The 17,448-nt window shown below is 36.5% G+C and overlaps 1 protein-coding gene across 6 annotated transcripts in view; it reads left to right on the forward strand.

The window, feature by feature from the left end:
* ATP8A1 (ATPase phospholipid transporting 8A1) overlaps positions 1–17,448 on the forward strand; it is a 236,182-nt gene that overhangs the window by 175,522 nt on the left and 43,212 nt on the right. For all 6 annotated transcript variants that reach the window (XM_036852631.1, XM_036852633.1, XM_036852630.1 and 3 more), the window contains 5 exons: positions 5,566–5,749; positions 5,835–5,945; positions 12,572–12,646; positions 12,751–12,873; positions 16,537–16,615. In XM_036852631.1, coding sequence (XP_036708526.1) covers positions 5,566–5,749; positions 5,835–5,945; positions 12,572–12,646; positions 12,751–12,873; positions 16,537–16,615 — 572 coding nt within the window. The remainder of the gene's footprint in view (positions 1–5,565; positions 5,750–5,834; positions 5,946–12,571; positions 12,647–12,750; positions 12,874–16,536; positions 16,616–17,448) is intronic.

A 17,448-nucleotide genomic window follows, 5' to 3' on the forward strand; every position in this document is an offset into this window, starting at 1 on the left:
GTCATTTGAATAACACAACTCTCTTACCTAGAAGTGGGTGAATGTTTCATTATGTACCCTATGCTAAGAATCATTTTTAGGATTTGCTATTTAAGTGGCTGTTTTCATTCCAGTAGTAAATTGATGGTGAGTTTCTGGAAGTGTTACAATATTTACGTAAATTTTGGTGCATGTAACACAGATTTTTTGCCATATTTAACTCCTCCTCAATTCAAAACCTTATAAATGAGCCTTCAAATTTTAGTTCAAAGAAGAGTTAAGTAAGAGCTCATAAATTTTTCTCTTAGGTTTTTCTCTCTTTTTGTAATTTCTTTATTAGTCAGCAGAATATGACTCAATGGGGAATAGACTGATATTCACAAAGAGAAAACTTGGGAAGTTTGTTGCAAAGGAAAGTAAAGCAGATGCCCCACTAATGATCCTGACCTCTAAATAGTTAGCAGGAGCAGCCCTCAAGCTTCGTAAATACAGGGGCTCTATAAATACAGGGTCATTGTACAGAGCACTTCAGGATAATTAAGAGATCCTGTGTTCTTCCATGTTCTTAATTTTTTTTTCTAGATTTACTTTCCAAAAGCAACTTTATAGAAACTTTTAAGTTTGCAATATAAGTTTTTTTTTTTTTTTTTTTTTTTTTTTTTTTAATTATTTATTTATTTATTTTATTTATGGCTGTGTTGGGTCTTCGTTTCTGTGCGAGGGCTTTCTCTAGTTGTGGCAAGCGGGGGCCACTCTTCATCGCGGTGCGCGGGCCTCTCACTATCGTGTCCTCTCTTGTTGTGGAGTGCAGGATCCAGATGCGCAGGCTCAGTAATTGTGGCTCACGGGCCCAGCTGCTCCGCGGCATGTGGGATCTTCCCAGACCAGGGCTCGAACCCGTGTCCCCTGCATTGGCAGGCAGATTCTCAACCACTGCGCCACCAGGGAAGCCCCTAAGTTTTTAAGTTAACATATTATCAGCCTAATTTTTAATGTATGTGTGAGATTTTTCTAGGTTATTAACCTGAAAACACAATACAGTAAGATAAATTATTGTACTTCTTTTAGCTACCTATAAAAAGTCCCTTAAAATATTCTTTATTATGTGACTGTGTATATACATGCACATACAATCCTTATCCATATTCCATTCAAAAAGGTGATTCATTTAGCTAATCCCATTAAAAGGGTGCAAAATGAGGCTCATATAAGATGGGCCACCCTATATACTTTCCAGCTTAAATGGTAAAAATTTCCAGTACTCCAACCTAATGTTCACAGGGCAGTGAGGGTTACTACATAGCAAATAAGAAAAATAATGAATAACACGTGCAGAAACTGCAGCCAAGATAATATCTGAAAAGCATATTGCACTCAGTGTACTGCTAGGTTGTATCGCAAAGGACCACCCTCTGTTTGTGGAGCCACAGGGAAGAAAACGACTTTATAGCACATGCTGGATGTGTAGTCCTTTTCCGCAGAGGCTCTGAGTTCTTCCAAAGAAGAAAGAGCAACAGTGGAAGAGAAGAGAACCGTGAATAATTTAAGTCCTGATGCAGACCCATGGGTGGTTAAAAAAAAAAAAAATCTAGGGTAGAAAACAGAGCGCTTTTATGATGTCCCTGAGTTATGCAATGGATCACTATTGATATTTGTAAAAATTTAGGTTTTAGATACTCTCAACCATGGATGTGTGGTTCTTGATAGACATTTGAAAGAATTAACTTGTGTGGTAAGGTTATTCTAGACTATTCTGGAAATTATACAAATATAGAAGCAAGTTTACAAAAGTCAAGAAAGTAAACTCTAATGAGCGAAGGAGATGACATTTTATGAGGTGGAAACACAACAGTAAAAAGAAGTATATTCTGGAGAATTTAACATGAAGTTAAAGAAATTTAATATATGCTATTTCTTTTTTTTTTAATATTTATTGATAGATTGATTGATTGATTGCTATGTTGGGTCTTCGTTTCTGTGCTAGGGCTTTCTGTAGTTGTGGCAAGTGGGGGCCACTCTTCATCGCGGTGCGCGGGCCTCTCACTATCATGGCCTCTCTTGTTGCGGAGCACAGGCTCCAGACGCGCAGGCTCAGTAGTTGTGGCTCACGGGCCTAGTTGCTCCGTGGCACGTGGGATCTTCCCACACCAGGGCGCAAACCCGCGTCCCCTGCATTAGCAGGCAGATTCTCAACCACTGCTCCACCAGGGAAGCCCCTATGCTGTTTCTTTTATCTGACATGAGCTCTCCTCTCCTGGTGACATTCTAACTCATCAAGGAAGGCTCTTGCAGCCCATGCTCATTTCTGCATCCTCTGTAATTATTAAGTACAGGCAAGTATATCAAAAAGCTTTGTGCAACACTCATTTTTAATGTCTTATAATTTGGTTTTGCTATCTTGTAACCCTCTTGTAGCAAGAAACAATTTTTTAAATGGATGCTGTAAAAATAGTAGAAGATCTGTTTAACTGATTTCAGCTTGACTAACCTGGGTCCTGTTAAACCACATTCCCTCCCTAAGATACGGTGATGGACGCCCACAACACATCACGCCCAGGGCTGGAAGGACATTCTTTAGTGCATGCCTGCACTTTTGCTTCCATTAGTCGACTTGGTGCTTACTGGGAATCTGGGGGTGTTTGTTCCTTAATCTGCTTATTCCTGTTGTACTTCTTAAAGTAGTCATCACTGAATTAAATGTTTCATAAGCCACCAGAAAATAATCTAACCAAAATTGTTGCTAGGAAAACCAGATATAATGTTCTAGAAAGACTTCTTGAGTTGCTGAAAAAAATTGCTGTTGAATCTAGGGATAAGATAACAGTAAACTGGGTGGAGGGCATCATTATATTGTAGTTTCCACTAAATGAAACAAACCATGGATTGTGCCTCATGAGTGAGGTTTCTGTAAGAAAAATATGCAGAATTTCAAACACAAACCCCTTTGCAATGTATGGTTCTTTGCCCTACATCACCAGCTTATACATTTATATTTTGAGTTAAATGTTTTAAGTACGTATATTTTATGAATTCTCACTTAAATCTGACATCTTTGTTTAGCAACCAACTACTATTTCAAACCCGTCAGATACCAGGGCTTCTACTGTTTCTTGAATCTTCTTCCAACCCAGTTGTCTACTTGTATCTTGATAATGGAAGCAGATACCCTTGCTCGTGGCAGTTGCAATGTAATTTTGGGAAGTTTCTCACTACATCATCGTCTCTAAAAAAAAAAAAAACAAGCATTGTTCTTGCCTAGGGAATTCATACTCTGCTTTTAACACCTGAGTTAGCCACATCCATAGAGTTGGTAAGAGTCCTCAGCCAATTTTAATTTGGGGGCATTGAAAATTGCAGTGTCAAGCAGAGAAAGCAGTAGTTGGTTGTAATAGCCATGAAAAAAGAAAACAAAGTTTAATCCTGCTTTTTTCTGATGCTTCTTTAAATCATTAATATTAGCTCACCATGCAGAGATTTTATCCTTTATTACACATTCAGCTTATGAAAAAAAAAACAAAATAAATACCAGTGTTTCCCATGATCCCATGGTTTGACTTCACAGTGTACTTACATTGTGAGCCTGTTAAGTTGTAAAGGGAATTTGATACATGTTTTCAAATGCTTCTCTCTTTTCATGCCCATTTCCCCTTTGCTTTTTAGATCATTTCTTAGTGAGAATTCTTTTTTGACATTTACTAAATGTCAGCTGTAGTCCATGTTTAAAACATTGGCCTAGAGCCAGTGGGCTAACCAATTTATATTAGCCTTTCTTATTAGTTAAGAAAAATTAAATAAAATGTGAAAATGAAATGAAAATTGCTTTGAAGAAAAATGAAGGCTAACAGTGAAAAAGCCCATTAATGTCCTGATACTCATCCATTCCTTTGCTGTATTCACAGTTGTGTCATTTTGTGCTGCTGCTGTTCTTCCAAGGGAGGAATTAAAAATGATTCTTTCATGTAGCAGCCATTTATTGAGTACCTACTCTGGGTCAGCACTAGGAATACAAAGATGAGGAGACTGGTTCAGTCTGCAAGCAACTCACAGTCTAACACAATGACTGTCAGACTCAGACCAAATCTATTCTTGGCTGAAGGCTTTGAGAAGGGCAGCTGGGCCTCCTGAAGGCACATATTTGTGCAGAACATCCACTGCTAGGAATTTTCCCTAAGGAAATAATCAGGGAAATGTGCAAAGATGTATTGAGTCTTTCAGAGTCATGATCTTCATTTCTAAGTTGAATAATAAACGACTTACCAGATGTTCCAGCGGATACTTACTGTACTTAACCTTGATAAAGAATTTAGCTCTAGGTTATTTCTCTTGTCCACTAACATTGTGCATATTAGTTGTTTCTCAGTAGTTCATTACTGTCTTAATAGTTTACTGAGCCAGATCACTGTTCAGTTTTTCTTTCTTTCTCTCTAATCGCCAAGATAGCACGGATACTAGATTAAGTTAATCACGCCGATGCATATTCTGTCACTGAACTCTTCTGTGAGTGTCATGGTGATTATTTCTCAAATTGCGTTTCAAAGTTTGTGATAAGTTGCTCCAAAGTTAATACCAAATATGATTTTGGTATGGATGCTGGTGTTCTCTGTTCCTGGTCCACCTTTGTATAAGAGGTTACTTGATTCTACTTGGCCATTGTCAGCAGCTTCGGAAGAAAATTGAGGCACATGAGCTATGTAATCAAGCGCTTGGTATTTACTTTGGTTGATTCACCAGGTTGGCTGAGAGCAGGTTGAGAAGTTAGCTTATTCCCTACTGTTAATTTAAGTTGTTTTAAATGTGTAGTACAACATCTAAGATCAGCTTATGGAGGCTCAAAACTTTTATTTTCAAGGTATAGGAGAACAGTTAGTGTTTGGACTACCATTCAACAGCCTTTCTGGCTTTCTTTTTCTTCAAAAATGAAGAATTAGAAGTTCTGATATTATTTGTTAGGAAGTAATGGAATATCTGAACTCAAATGTCATTTTTTTTTTTAATTTTTATTTATTTATTTATTTATTTTATTTTATGGCTGTGTTAGGTCTTCGTTTCTGTGCGAGGGCTTTCTCTAGTTGCGGCAAGTGGGGACCACTCTTCATCGCGGTGTGCGGGCCTCTCACTATCGCGGCCTCTCTTGTTGCGGAGCACAGGCTCCAGACGCGCAGGCTCAGTAATTGTGGCTCACGGGCCTAGTTGCTCTGTGGCATGTGGGATTTTCCCAGACCAGGGCTCGAACCCGTGTCCCCTGCATTAGCAGGCAGATTCTCAACCACTGCGCCACCAGGGAAGCCCTCAAATGTCATTTTTTAAAACAAATTTATGCACACATTCTGGTAAACTAGTACTTAACAAGGAATTGTAGCTTCTATCTGTCACCTAGAGGTTTGTTTCCAAGCCTTTATTTTTCCCTTAAAGTGGCAAACCAGGCTAACAGAGAACTAAACATTTGTAAACCTAAAACTTCTCCGTGATGATTCTTTAGAGACCTATTCATTTGTCTCTTCTGCTGCTTTTATGCTTCAAGACAGTGACATCTTAAAATTCCTTTTTTCAAAAAACAAAATTATTAATAATTTGTTCTAATTTAAGGGTTTCTCCTCTTCAAAAATCTGAAGTTGTTGAGATGGTTAAGAAACAAGTTAAAGTCATAACACTTGCCATTGGCGATGGAGCAAATGACGTCAGCATGATACAGACGGCACATGTTGGAGTTGGAATAAGTGGCAATGAAGGCCTTCAGGCAGCTAATTCTTCTGACTACTCCATAGCTCAGGTAAAGCATCATTTCTGTAAAACACAGTTTGTCAACTGACACTATGAAGAGGAAAATACTAATTTTTTTTCCATTGTTATTTTAGTTCAAATATTTGAAGAATTTGTTGATGGTTCATGGTGCCTGGAACTATAACAGAGTCTCCAAGTGCATTTTGTACTGCTTCTACAAGAATATAGTCCTCTATATTATTGAGGTAATCCCAAGTTCAGTTTAAAAATCCTTGTCATTTGCATATATATTTGAAACCTTTTTTTGTGAAGACATTTCCTTATCCCTTTAATTAATCCTTCAGTTGCCCACTTTTTATAACTTCTAAATATGTTAAAACAAAAAATTCGTCAGCCATGGAGAATAATGTTGGAATTGTGGCTAAAAACATTATATTGCTTTGGTAAGAAATGATGAATTACAATTGCTAATGAAGTAATGTGTTCAGCTTTTAAAAGACTACAAACTATGTAGCATTTTTTTTTATAAAGTTCAAAAACATACAAGAGAAGTCAGTACACTGTTTAGGGATGTACACAAGCAAAACTGTGTTTAAAAAGAAAAGGAAGGGAATAGTGGACATAAAACTGAGGCTATCAGTTCTACTAAGGGGTCTAATCAGGAAAAATACACAGGTAGTTTTGCTAATATTGGTCATCTTGTAGTTCTTATTATGTTTCAGACTTACATAATTATATACAAGTATTCTTGCTGTTCGGGTCTGTTTTTTTGTTTTTTTTTTAATTTTTATTTATTTATTTATTTATTTTTAAGGCTGTGTTGGATCTTCGTTTCTGTGCGAGGGCTTTCTCTAGTTGCAGCAAGTGGGGTCCACTCTTCATCGCGGTGCGCGGGCCTCACGTTATCGCGGCCTCTCTTGTTGCGGAGCACAGGCTCCAGACGCGCAGGCTCAGTAATTGTGGCTCACGGGCCCAGTTGCTCCGCGGCATGTGGGATCTTCCCAGACCAGGGCTCGAACCCGTGTCCCCTGCATTGGCAGGCAGATTCTCAACCACTGCGCTACCAGGGAAGCCCCTCGGGTCTGTTTTGGTTTCTGAGTTTGGTAGGTAAAAAGAGTCTAGATAATGAGGAGTTTGTCTAAGAATTATCAGAATAATTCAGTTCCTGTGCCAAAGGAATTTCTATATTCCTTTTCATGTAGCAAATATAACATCATTTTTTAACATGAAAAGTTAACCTGGGTCAGGAATATCACTTTTAAGAGGATGCATTTTGTTCTGCAAATATTTTTGCAGTACCTGCTGGATGCCAGGCACCAGGCTTAGTTCACCAAGTACGAAGTAAATCAAGTAAGGTTCCTATCCTTCAGAAGCTTGCCAATAGAAATGTAAAACAAGCCACATGTGTAATTTTACATTTTCTGGGAACCACATTAACAACAAGTCAAAATTAAAACCCAAATTAATTTTAAATTATGTTTCATTTAACTCGGTATACTCAATAGTATTATTTCAACATGGAATCACTATAAAAAATTATTAATGCAATATTTCACATTCTTTTCTTCATACTAAGTGTTCACAATCTGGTGTGTATTTTACACATGCAGTATATCTCAGTTTGGACTAATCACATTTCCAGTGTTCACGAGCCACATGGCCAGTGGCTACCCCCCTGGAGAGCACAGCACCAGTAGATGAATAAGTAAACTGAACACTCAGGATGTGATAAATAAGTTATTTATCTTTTTTTTTTTTTAACATATTACCATTTTATCATCAGAAGCTGTATTTGTAATACTTAAACTCTAGGTGTTACCAGTTTCTTGCTCCTCTTGCAGCTTCACAAAGCATGACAATGAGCTCTCCATAGCTTGTTAAGAAAACCCTCCATCTTCCAGTGTCAGAGGACCTGCGTACACCCTCATAAATCTGCCCTGGGGTCCCTTACAGATGTTTGTTTATGCCACCTTGCCCTCTACTCTGTTGACTGATTCTACACATCTATCAGAAGAGACACCACCTAACCATATGCCATGTGGAAATAATATCCCATACTTCACACCCCAGAAGTAACACCATAAACAAAACAATCAGTAGACTCCACATTTCCCCTATTGATACATTAGTTGGGAACTGCTGTATATTTGCTTCAGCTGTTCTTTATGCCTCTGTCTGAATGTTTATCTCCTTAGCAAAATGTTGATTGAGCATAGTTCTTATTATGAGTCAGACTAATAAAAATAAAACTTAGTTTTGAAGTGTGCAGGTAGTTTTATTTATTGGTCACTAAAAATCTATAGTTAGGTTGCAACCCATTAGATAAAATAAACACTTTAAATACTTGGAAACATAAATAAGATAATCTATGAATTTACTTATTGTTCATTACTGCTGAATTTGGTCTGGAATAGTGTGTGTTTTGAAGCAAAATGCACTTCCAAAATAGCTTATGAGATCACACAAAATATTCTTTTTGTTTATATAAATTTGTGATTATTTTCTAATATAATTATTTGTAATTCCCAGTCTCCCCTGTAGTCCTAACTTTTCTAGTTATATTTTCTTCTCATCCCAAAACATTGACATTCAAAAGAATATCAATTTATACAGTTTATTTACATATACTCTTGAAGGTACAAGGAGTTTAAAGCCACTGGCAGCAATAAATCTGCTTACAAAATATTAATTTTGTAAAAAGAAATGACTGCTCAACTTGCCACTTCTTAAATCTATTTGACAATCAACAATGAAGTGGTCAAAATTATGTCTAATGGGAGAAATAAAATACATTAAACTCAAATGAAAAACTAAATCTGCATGCTCTGTTTCAAATCCAGAGTTATGTGATTCGTGGTTGATTAGCCCTAAATTTTACTAGGCTTTGAATTTAAAGCCTCTTCGAGAGATATTTAACACTGATCAGATTCTTTACATGTTGAAAGGGGAAGTAAGTTCTAAACTTTACTGGAAATCTCATTCTTAAGTTATTTTTCTTTTAACAGTTTATGGAAATGTATTTTGAATATAATTCAACTATTTTGGAAATGAATTGACCTCTTAAATCAATTCCCAGATACCCAACTTTTGCCAGCTAAAACAAGTTCTGCAGATGTTAATGGCTCATGTCAATACTGTGAATGAATAGACAGAAAACACATCATTGAATGTCTCTAGTGAGGACAACTGCCAGTCTCGAATCTCCCCTTTCAGTTTTTTGTGCTGTTCAGGCGTGGGAGCAGAATACTCACTGACTATTTGTAAGCTGCTGTTTAATATGCAGAAATGCTCCATCGGGGAAATGTCTGTGAAGTTTTAACTGCCACGCCTCTACTAGGACATGGAAGTTAGAAAATAATACCAGGACAGGCAGGTCTGAAGTTTCCTTGCTAATAAAGGAATGGTGTGGAATGCTATGGGTTTTATAGATTATCTGCAAGAACTGCTTTTGCCATCGCCATACTGCCAGGAATGTCACTATCTAGCTACTCCATTGCCATAAATTACAGTCAAACAAATAAATACAGATTTGGCAGGTGGCAGTATAAAGCACTTGCTTATGGTGGCCGCCCAGCAGCAACTCTAGGTGTTCACTGAAATTACTGACATTTTCTAAAGAGATTTTTTTTTTCAATTTCTCTGAAACATCTGACTCCTTCCTAGCAAAATAAGACCTTTTCTTTCAAATAATCAGTCACATCCAGGTTTTCCAGTAAGATCCCAAAGCAATGTAGCGTTTCTAATTTCCAGAAGCTTTGATTAAAGTCAATGAGGTGATACTTTCCCAGCAAGTTGTGCTGGGATATGGATTTCCTGTGACTTTAAATAATTTAGATACCTCCCCAGAGGGGCTGATGTTTTCTTTCTGCATCCATGGTTTTGTTGAGTCAAAGGAGGGACTTTTATGTGTTTATAGTAATTTAGGTGTTGTTTTATTAAGTATGGGATGCATTTCTAATATATCTTTTAACTACAAATCTCAGACTAACTTGAAATCAGCCTTCTGGTAGACTTCTTCACTGTTAAAAAAACCTCTTTTCCTTTAAAATATGTAAACTTCAATGCCAAAATGTTTGTATGAAGATGTGTACTATATTGGAAGGATCAACTCCTATCTAGTCATTTCTCCTTTTTTAAAAAAAGAAATTAGAATATTAACTTTCTAAAGTGCAGGAAGAGTCTTTCTAGAAACATGCTCACATACCTTTCAGTAGGAAAAATGAAACGGTAAAAATGTGTTGATAGCTTTCCATTTAAAAATGTCTGCATTTCTCTCATAAAGCCTTCAAGTGGTGCATTTTAAAATAAACTTGGACCGCGAGCATGCTGGTTTATTTGCAAGTTATTTTGAACTGGAAACGTTATGTAAATATCCATTGATTTGAGGGAGATTCCTAAATTTCAAGCTCGTAGTGGTGTTTTAATCAGCACGGAAAGTTACGTACGAAGAGGCCAGGAGGCCATTCACATTTACAAATGTTTATTAACACACACATTTATTAACATAAATTTCTCCTATTATGCAGTATTGATGATTACAAATGCATTTATAACTATAAGCTTTGAGCCAAATCATGTCCATTAGAGGAATTTGGTATGCATGCAGCTTTGGCTTTCTTCAGACCAATGAAGATTAGACTGTATCTTCTTAGACTACTAAGGCCATAACTGAAAGTTTGTGTTTAAAAATTCTTTATATTACCATCATACCCTAAGAAATCTGAATACCACAATAGATCACAGTCGCCTTCAGGGAGAACATTACCATCACCCAGAGCATCACAAATATGTATTTACATAATCCACATCTCAAAAAGGCCAAGTGTGAAAACACAATAGATAGCGTTGAAGTCTGTCTTGTCAATTTGTGTCTACTTAATGCTTTAAAAAAAAAAAAAAAAAAAGTTTAAAGTCAGCAGCACCCCAAGGAATAAATGTAACTTCATGTGACGATGCTGAGTTCTTTTAAAGTTTGCACGTAGCAGTGAATGATCTGGCTCCTAGCAGAGGGCACATGTTCAAATTTTTTCTGTAAATACATGTAGCAAAGCAAGTAAGAATTTCAGATTTGCCTCTGATTTCTATGCTTCTGTTCTTTTTGTTGTTAACGTGTGTTACAAGCCTAACACAATTTGGACTTATTTTTCATGTGCTATTGCTACTTTGTTTTCGTTTCCATCTCATGAAGCCGACACTGGTTTTTATATACACTCAGTCATTCCTTTCTGCTATAAAAAGGAAAAAGATCAATGTGGGTACAGAAACTGTTCATAGGGAGGCCAGCCTGGGTACATACTGATAAATGGTGAATTTGTAGCAGTTCATGCTTCCATAATGAGGTTAAATGAAACGTGAAGTGTAGCAAAGTCCCTGCAACTCCAATTCAAAAATTCACTTGACCGGCATGTCCAGACCGCTGTCCCCTAACTGGTTTTCGGTTGTTGTTGTTATGTTTTGGCTTTGTGTTTGTGTTTATGTAATCTCATTGTTGGACCAGACATTTTACTCTTCCAGATGAATGTGATTTTTAATTACATTTTATGTCTGCTTTTTAAAAAAATAATTCAGGGATTATTGATTTACTGATATTCACTTTAATTTTCCATTTGTCTTAAACATGCTGGAGAAAGTTTCCCTATACTGCCCCTTAATTTTGTAGCCAAAGTTAAGCTTTCTGTTTTTAAGAGAACTGCAAAATGTATAAGAACGTGTTGCTCTATTAAAGATTTGTTTTTAATCAAAGCATAAATTTAAGCTACAAAATATTTTTATATAAAGAAGCACATTTATTATATTAAAAAATATATTTTTAATATATAAATTCAAATTTTGCATTCTGATGGCTATAATTATCAAGAACCATAAAAAAAAAAAAAGTTATGTTCTTTGACCCATTAATTCTACTTCTAAGAATTCATCCTAAAAGGAAAAAGAAAAAAGGACATGAGGAAATTTTGGGGGTGATAGATATGTCTGTTACCTTGATTAGGTGATGGTTTCATGCATGCATGCATATGCCCAAACTCACCAAATTGTATACATTAAATGTGTGTCATTTTTGTATGTCAGTTATACCTCAATAAAGCTATTTTTATTAAAAAATAATTCATCCGAAGAAAGAGATGTTTAGGATTTCTGTACAAGAATATTCAGTTCAGAATTATGTATAATAGCAAAAACCAGAAGCAAGCTAAATATCCAGAAGCAAGCTAAAACAGTTATAGCCACACTGTAGGGGATATATGTCCATTAACATCATTTTAAAGGACATGTAACAACTTAAGAAAAATGTGTATTATATAATGTTAAGGAGAGGAGCAGGACATGACACTATATATAGCTTTCCAGTAAGATAAATCTATGAATATATATAAATGAACTACTACATGAATACAACCAAAGTGGAAGAAAATAAATGGTGATGGTATTATTATAGGAAACTATTTTATTTTCTAAATAAACAAATTTTTAATTATAATGAAAACAATAATCTTTAAATAGCTATCAGAAGGTAGATATTTTAAAAGGGAATTAAAGCTCTAAAATTTTAATTGCATAAAATATATTCTCTAAAGTGCCTTTTAGGAAACAAGGTTATATCTAATTTTTTTTAAAGTCTGTGACTGCCCATTGATATAGTTCTTTTTTGATTCAACAAGTGGAACCAATTCTGACTTAAATAGCAAAGACCTTACGAAAGAATCCCTTCAAATTAAAAAGCAAACCAAAAAAATGCCATTTTCAAGAGAGTCGTGAAAATACTATGTCAGTGAGGCTTTTATGCAGTGGTTGAGTATACAGCAGATTCTAAGCGACGAATTTATGGTTTTTGTGTTCTAATTTGGGGGGTTTGGGATTGTTTTCTTCGTAGATCTGGTTTGCCTTCGTTAATGGCTTTTCTGGACAAATCCTCTTTGAGAGATGGTGCATAGGTCTTTATAACGTGGTAAGTTTAGGACTTTTTATTATTCCTGTTCTATTGAATACTTTGAGATAGACGTTCACCCTCCATTTGGCTGCCTGGTATAATGACGAGTTTGTGCACTTTAGATGTTTACAGCAATGCCACCCTTAACTCTGGGAATATTTGAGAGATCATGCAGAAAAGAGAATATGTTGAAGTATCCTGAATTATACAAAACATCTCAGAATGCCCTGGACTTCAACACCAAGGTAGGAACCAGTGCCCTGGTGGGACTTGCTTTACTGCTCCAATTGCTTGGGGCATTGGATCTTCTAAAGCCAAGGAAACAACTCCAGGGTCCTGACCATGGCAGGTCAGATTTGCTTAGGGTTCTGATATGGACTGAGAAGTTGCTTTGTTTTGTTTTGTTTTGTTTTGCTATAAATTTGAACTATAGCCACAATTCACTGGGGTTTGCCAGGCAGCAGTAAACTGGGTCTAGCAGGCAGAAGAGGTGCCCCTTGGGCCCTCTGACTTTCTGTCTTTACAGTGTTCTGGGGCAATGGTCACTCCTCACAGGGGTCAGTACTGCAGGACAAGGACTGTCCTTACACATATAAAGTGGTGAGAGGTAATATATCATTCTTTTCTAATTTTCTGTTTTGTGGAATAACCTTGTCCTTATTGGAATATTAGGTTGTTTGTATTGGGCATTGAAAATATAGTCTCTGGTAGATAACTCAGCCATAATACTCAGTATTTCCAAGACATAAAATTTAATACAAGATTAAATATCCAACACTTTATCTAAAATCATATTCCGGGTGTATGCCCTACATAACAAGCCATGGGCTCCTGTCATCTTTGTGGTCCATGGTATTTCTTCATCTCAGCAACAAAAATATCTAATTTCCTGAAGAGTTTACTTTCCTGCAGTTATTTATTCTAAAATGTTTCCACTAGTATGTTAGTAATTCGTGTATCTATCCAGTGTGAGGGAGGAAAAAATTTTTTTTAATTTTATAACAGTCAAGGTGGATGCCGTTTTGAAACGATAATAAAAGTATCAAATACACCTTCACAGAATTTTTTCCCAGTCAATATAGTGCATGTTTATTATGTTATGCATGTTATGTTACTAATAATTACATGTAACCTAAATTCAGTGTTCTGAATTTAGGAAATTAATGTAGGATATTTTAAATATTTATTATTTCATAAAATTCTCAAATGACATTTGTACTCAGTATATCAAGGGAATAGAGTGAAACAGGTGAGTCAGTGCCTCTAACCTCCTACAGTAAATGATGATGTTAAGTTTATCACCAGGATGTTATTCATCTTCTGAGATGAGGTCTTGAAGAATGCACTGTGCACAGTGTGTCCAGGTGTGCAGATGCATACAACTTGAGGGCATGGTTTTAAACAACTGAATTTGGTTAAATTAAAAAAAAAAAAAAAAACTAAAGCGTTCTTTGACTTACACCATTGGTTCTAAAAAGTATTTTTAGTGGTCTCTTAAAACCATTGCTATTTATAATATGCAATGTCTATGCTCTTATTTTTAAATGTTTTATTTTTTGATTCTTTAAAATTTAATTTTGATGTCCAGTTTGTGTTAAATTCCACTGCCTTGCTGTAATGTTTTTCATTACCTATGGTGAGTATTTTCAAGTGACGGAAAGCCATATCAGGGCAGATACAATGGACCATGAGCTCTTGTTTCCTTGAAAATGTAATCTGAGAGCTGGGAAGGTTCCAGGCCTACTGGCATGCTAACAGTAATCCTCACCGACCCAGGCAGTTACATCAACCTCAGTCACACTTCCCCATCTCCCGTAACTCAGGCTCCACGGTGCTCTCTCAAGAGTTAACTTCCCAGCCACTACCTTGGCCATGGTACTGTTGCTTATAAACATAAACTGATCCTCACAGGATTACCCAAAACCACCCCTATAGGGACTTCCCTGGTGGCACAGTGGTTAAGAATCCACCTGCCAATGCAGGGGACACGGTTTCGAGCCCTGGTCTGGGAAGATCCCACATGCCACGGAGCAACTAAGCCCTGTGCACCACAACCACAGAGCCTGCGCTCTAGAGCCTGTGAGCCACAACTACTGAGTCCACGTGCTGCAACTGCTGAAGCCCGTGTGCCTAGAGCCCGTGCTCTGCAACAAGAAAAGCCACCACAATGAGAAGCCCGCGCACCGCAGAGTAGCCCCTGCTCATCACAACTAGAGAAAGCCCGTGTGCAGCAATGAAGACCCAATGCAGCCAAAAATAAATAAGTAAATAAATAAATAAATTTATTTATTTAAAAAAAAACTCTTCTAGAAAGTCACATCCTTTCATGCCCTTTGCATATGGCGACTTGGAAACAGCTTTGTGGCTAGTGAAAAGGTGTAGCAGGTCATATATAGTTTTAATGTGTGAGCATCCTTCCTTGTACTTTTTGCTATTCTTTTGTTGTATACAAAGTATTTCACTGTCTGCAAAGCCCATGCATTTAGAAAAGTCACCAGATCAACCCAAATAGATTCTACAACTCCAGTATTCATTTAAATATTTATAGATACACAAGATGCCAACAATTTTTATAGGGTTTATGGTTTTTTCTAATGATTTCAGTGAAAATTATTTGAATAAATCCCATATGAACATTTTAAAATTCAGGGACACATGGTTACAAAATGCATATTTGTATACACAGCAATTGCTGCGGGTCCCCAGTGTAGAAGCACTGTTGCCCTGAATGATGATGATTACGTTTGTTATGGTAAAAAGGGTCGGAGGTTCTGAGGTCATGACAGGGGTTAAAGGATTAACATGTGACAATAAGTATCAGTCAGGAAAATGGAAAAGTAGAACTAATTTTTCTTGCACCCACCTGTGCTTTCTGTCAAATAAAAACTTGCAGTAATGACATAGTGAGGAGAAGAGACAAAGGTTAATGAGTAACACAAGTTCAAATGTGTAATGTATTGGAGCGTAAATTGGATCATACAACCCGGTGTGGCTGGGTGAACTAACAAAGGAGGTTGAGATCACAGTGGAAAATTTTGGGAGGCAGGCAACTTAATTTCTGTTGTTTGAACAGCTTAAAACTGTTAATACATGCCTATTTCATTTAGCATAGGTTTTGTTTGCAAGAAGCAATTTTGAATGACAAAACTGCAACCATTCAAAGGGCCATAAGAGTTCTAAACAGTTTTTCTATAACTTAATCTTTCACATCCATGTTACAAAGAAAAGATCAGTGATACTTGCTTTCTTGTTCTTAAAATACAATAGATGAGAAAGCAATAACAATTAAATGACGTTATAATTGTATGAAGTTTGATGTTGACAGGTGTTTAAAAATTATGAAAGTCTTTTATTACTTCGGTCCTAGTGAAAATGCTTTGCTTTAAGGAATTATACAACTTAAGTGTTATACTTGCTATTTTTTGTGTGTGTGTGTATGTGTGTGGAGGGAGAGAGAGAGAGAGAATGCACTATATCCTTACCATTAAAAAGTTTACACTTTTATTGCACATGGAAAAGAGAAAGTAGGGATTTCACTAAATTACAATCTTTTCAAAAGTCTATTCTTCTGGAATTATGAAAATAGTCCCACTTAAAGAATTTCACGGTCTACAGTTATTTGAAATTTTATTTTCTTTTTCAGGCAGAAATTTAAACTTTTAATACTTGGTTTTTAAGAAGTAGAAAAAATTTCAGTGAAGCTGAAAAAACATTTTGAGAAACATAAAAATAAATAAATGACCCATGAAGGTCTAAGAGGCAGAAAGTGTCTGTCAGTTCTATTAATTCACAGTGGTGGCCCGAGAGAAACACGTTTTGTGAATCTAGCTCACAGATAGAAAGAAAGGTCAGGGTTCACAGAGCTAGTTTATCGCAAATGGTTCTCATGGATTTTTGTTTTCCCTCAGGTTTTCTGGGTTCATTGTTTAAATGGTCTCTTCCACTCAGTTATTCTGTTTTGGTTTCCACTAAAAGCCCTTCAGTATGGTAAGTAGAAAGGATATGCATGCTAAGAGATGACTTTTTACTTGTTTAGAAAAATAATTCATTGTCAATATACGTTAAAAATTATAGCAGTGTTTCGTGTTATGGTATTTTTCCTTAACCTAAAATACATGCATCTAAACGTTGTACACACTTTAAAGATTTCTACTGTTCCTTTGGGAGCAAAGTGATTTAATATATGCAAAGCCTTTCTTCTCTACTTCTCATGTTTTCCAAACTTGCAGAGAGTTAAATTTTAGGGCTCTTTTTTTTCCTCTGTTGATGTACAGTTTGAAGACAATAGTGCTAGTATTTTATGTGATCTATTTATTATACCTGTGAGGCTTGTATCAACTCTTTATACTGAACCTAATAAGACATGCTAGTACTTTCAAGTACTTGAGCCAGAGCTTTAAATGAGATTTTTAATATGTTTTTAAGTTCATCTTGGAGTGTACACTTTTCTCTGCTTGCTTTGAGGGGGTGATGTTATTCTGTCAGTTTTGAGAGATAGGCTTATGGTGAATTTCCTCTACACATAAAAATGATTAAGTAGCCACTTTAGAAAAGAGGTCCCTGGGACGCTTAAGCTGGTGCTACTGTGTCCGGAGCAGAACTTGCCCTGAGATCCTGAGGAAGATGGCTGACCATTCAGCTCTCAAACTACAGTACTTCAAACATGACACCTCCACCCAAGGATCTTTGCGTCCTTTAGAGGTACTGTGCGTCCTTTAGAGGTACTGGCCGTCCTCTCAGCCTGTGAGTTAATGCTGGCCCATGAAATGCAGTGCCAGATGTTCTATCCCACCTACAGAGGGATCCTTGTAAAACATAAA

This window comes from Balaenoptera musculus, chromosome 5 (assembly GCF_009873245.2).
Source record: "Balaenoptera musculus isolate JJ_BM4_2016_0621 chromosome 5, mBalMus1.pri.v3, whole genome shotgun sequence".
Classification (NCBI taxonomy): Eukaryota; Metazoa; Chordata; class Mammalia; order Artiodactyla; family Balaenopteridae; genus Balaenoptera; species Balaenoptera musculus.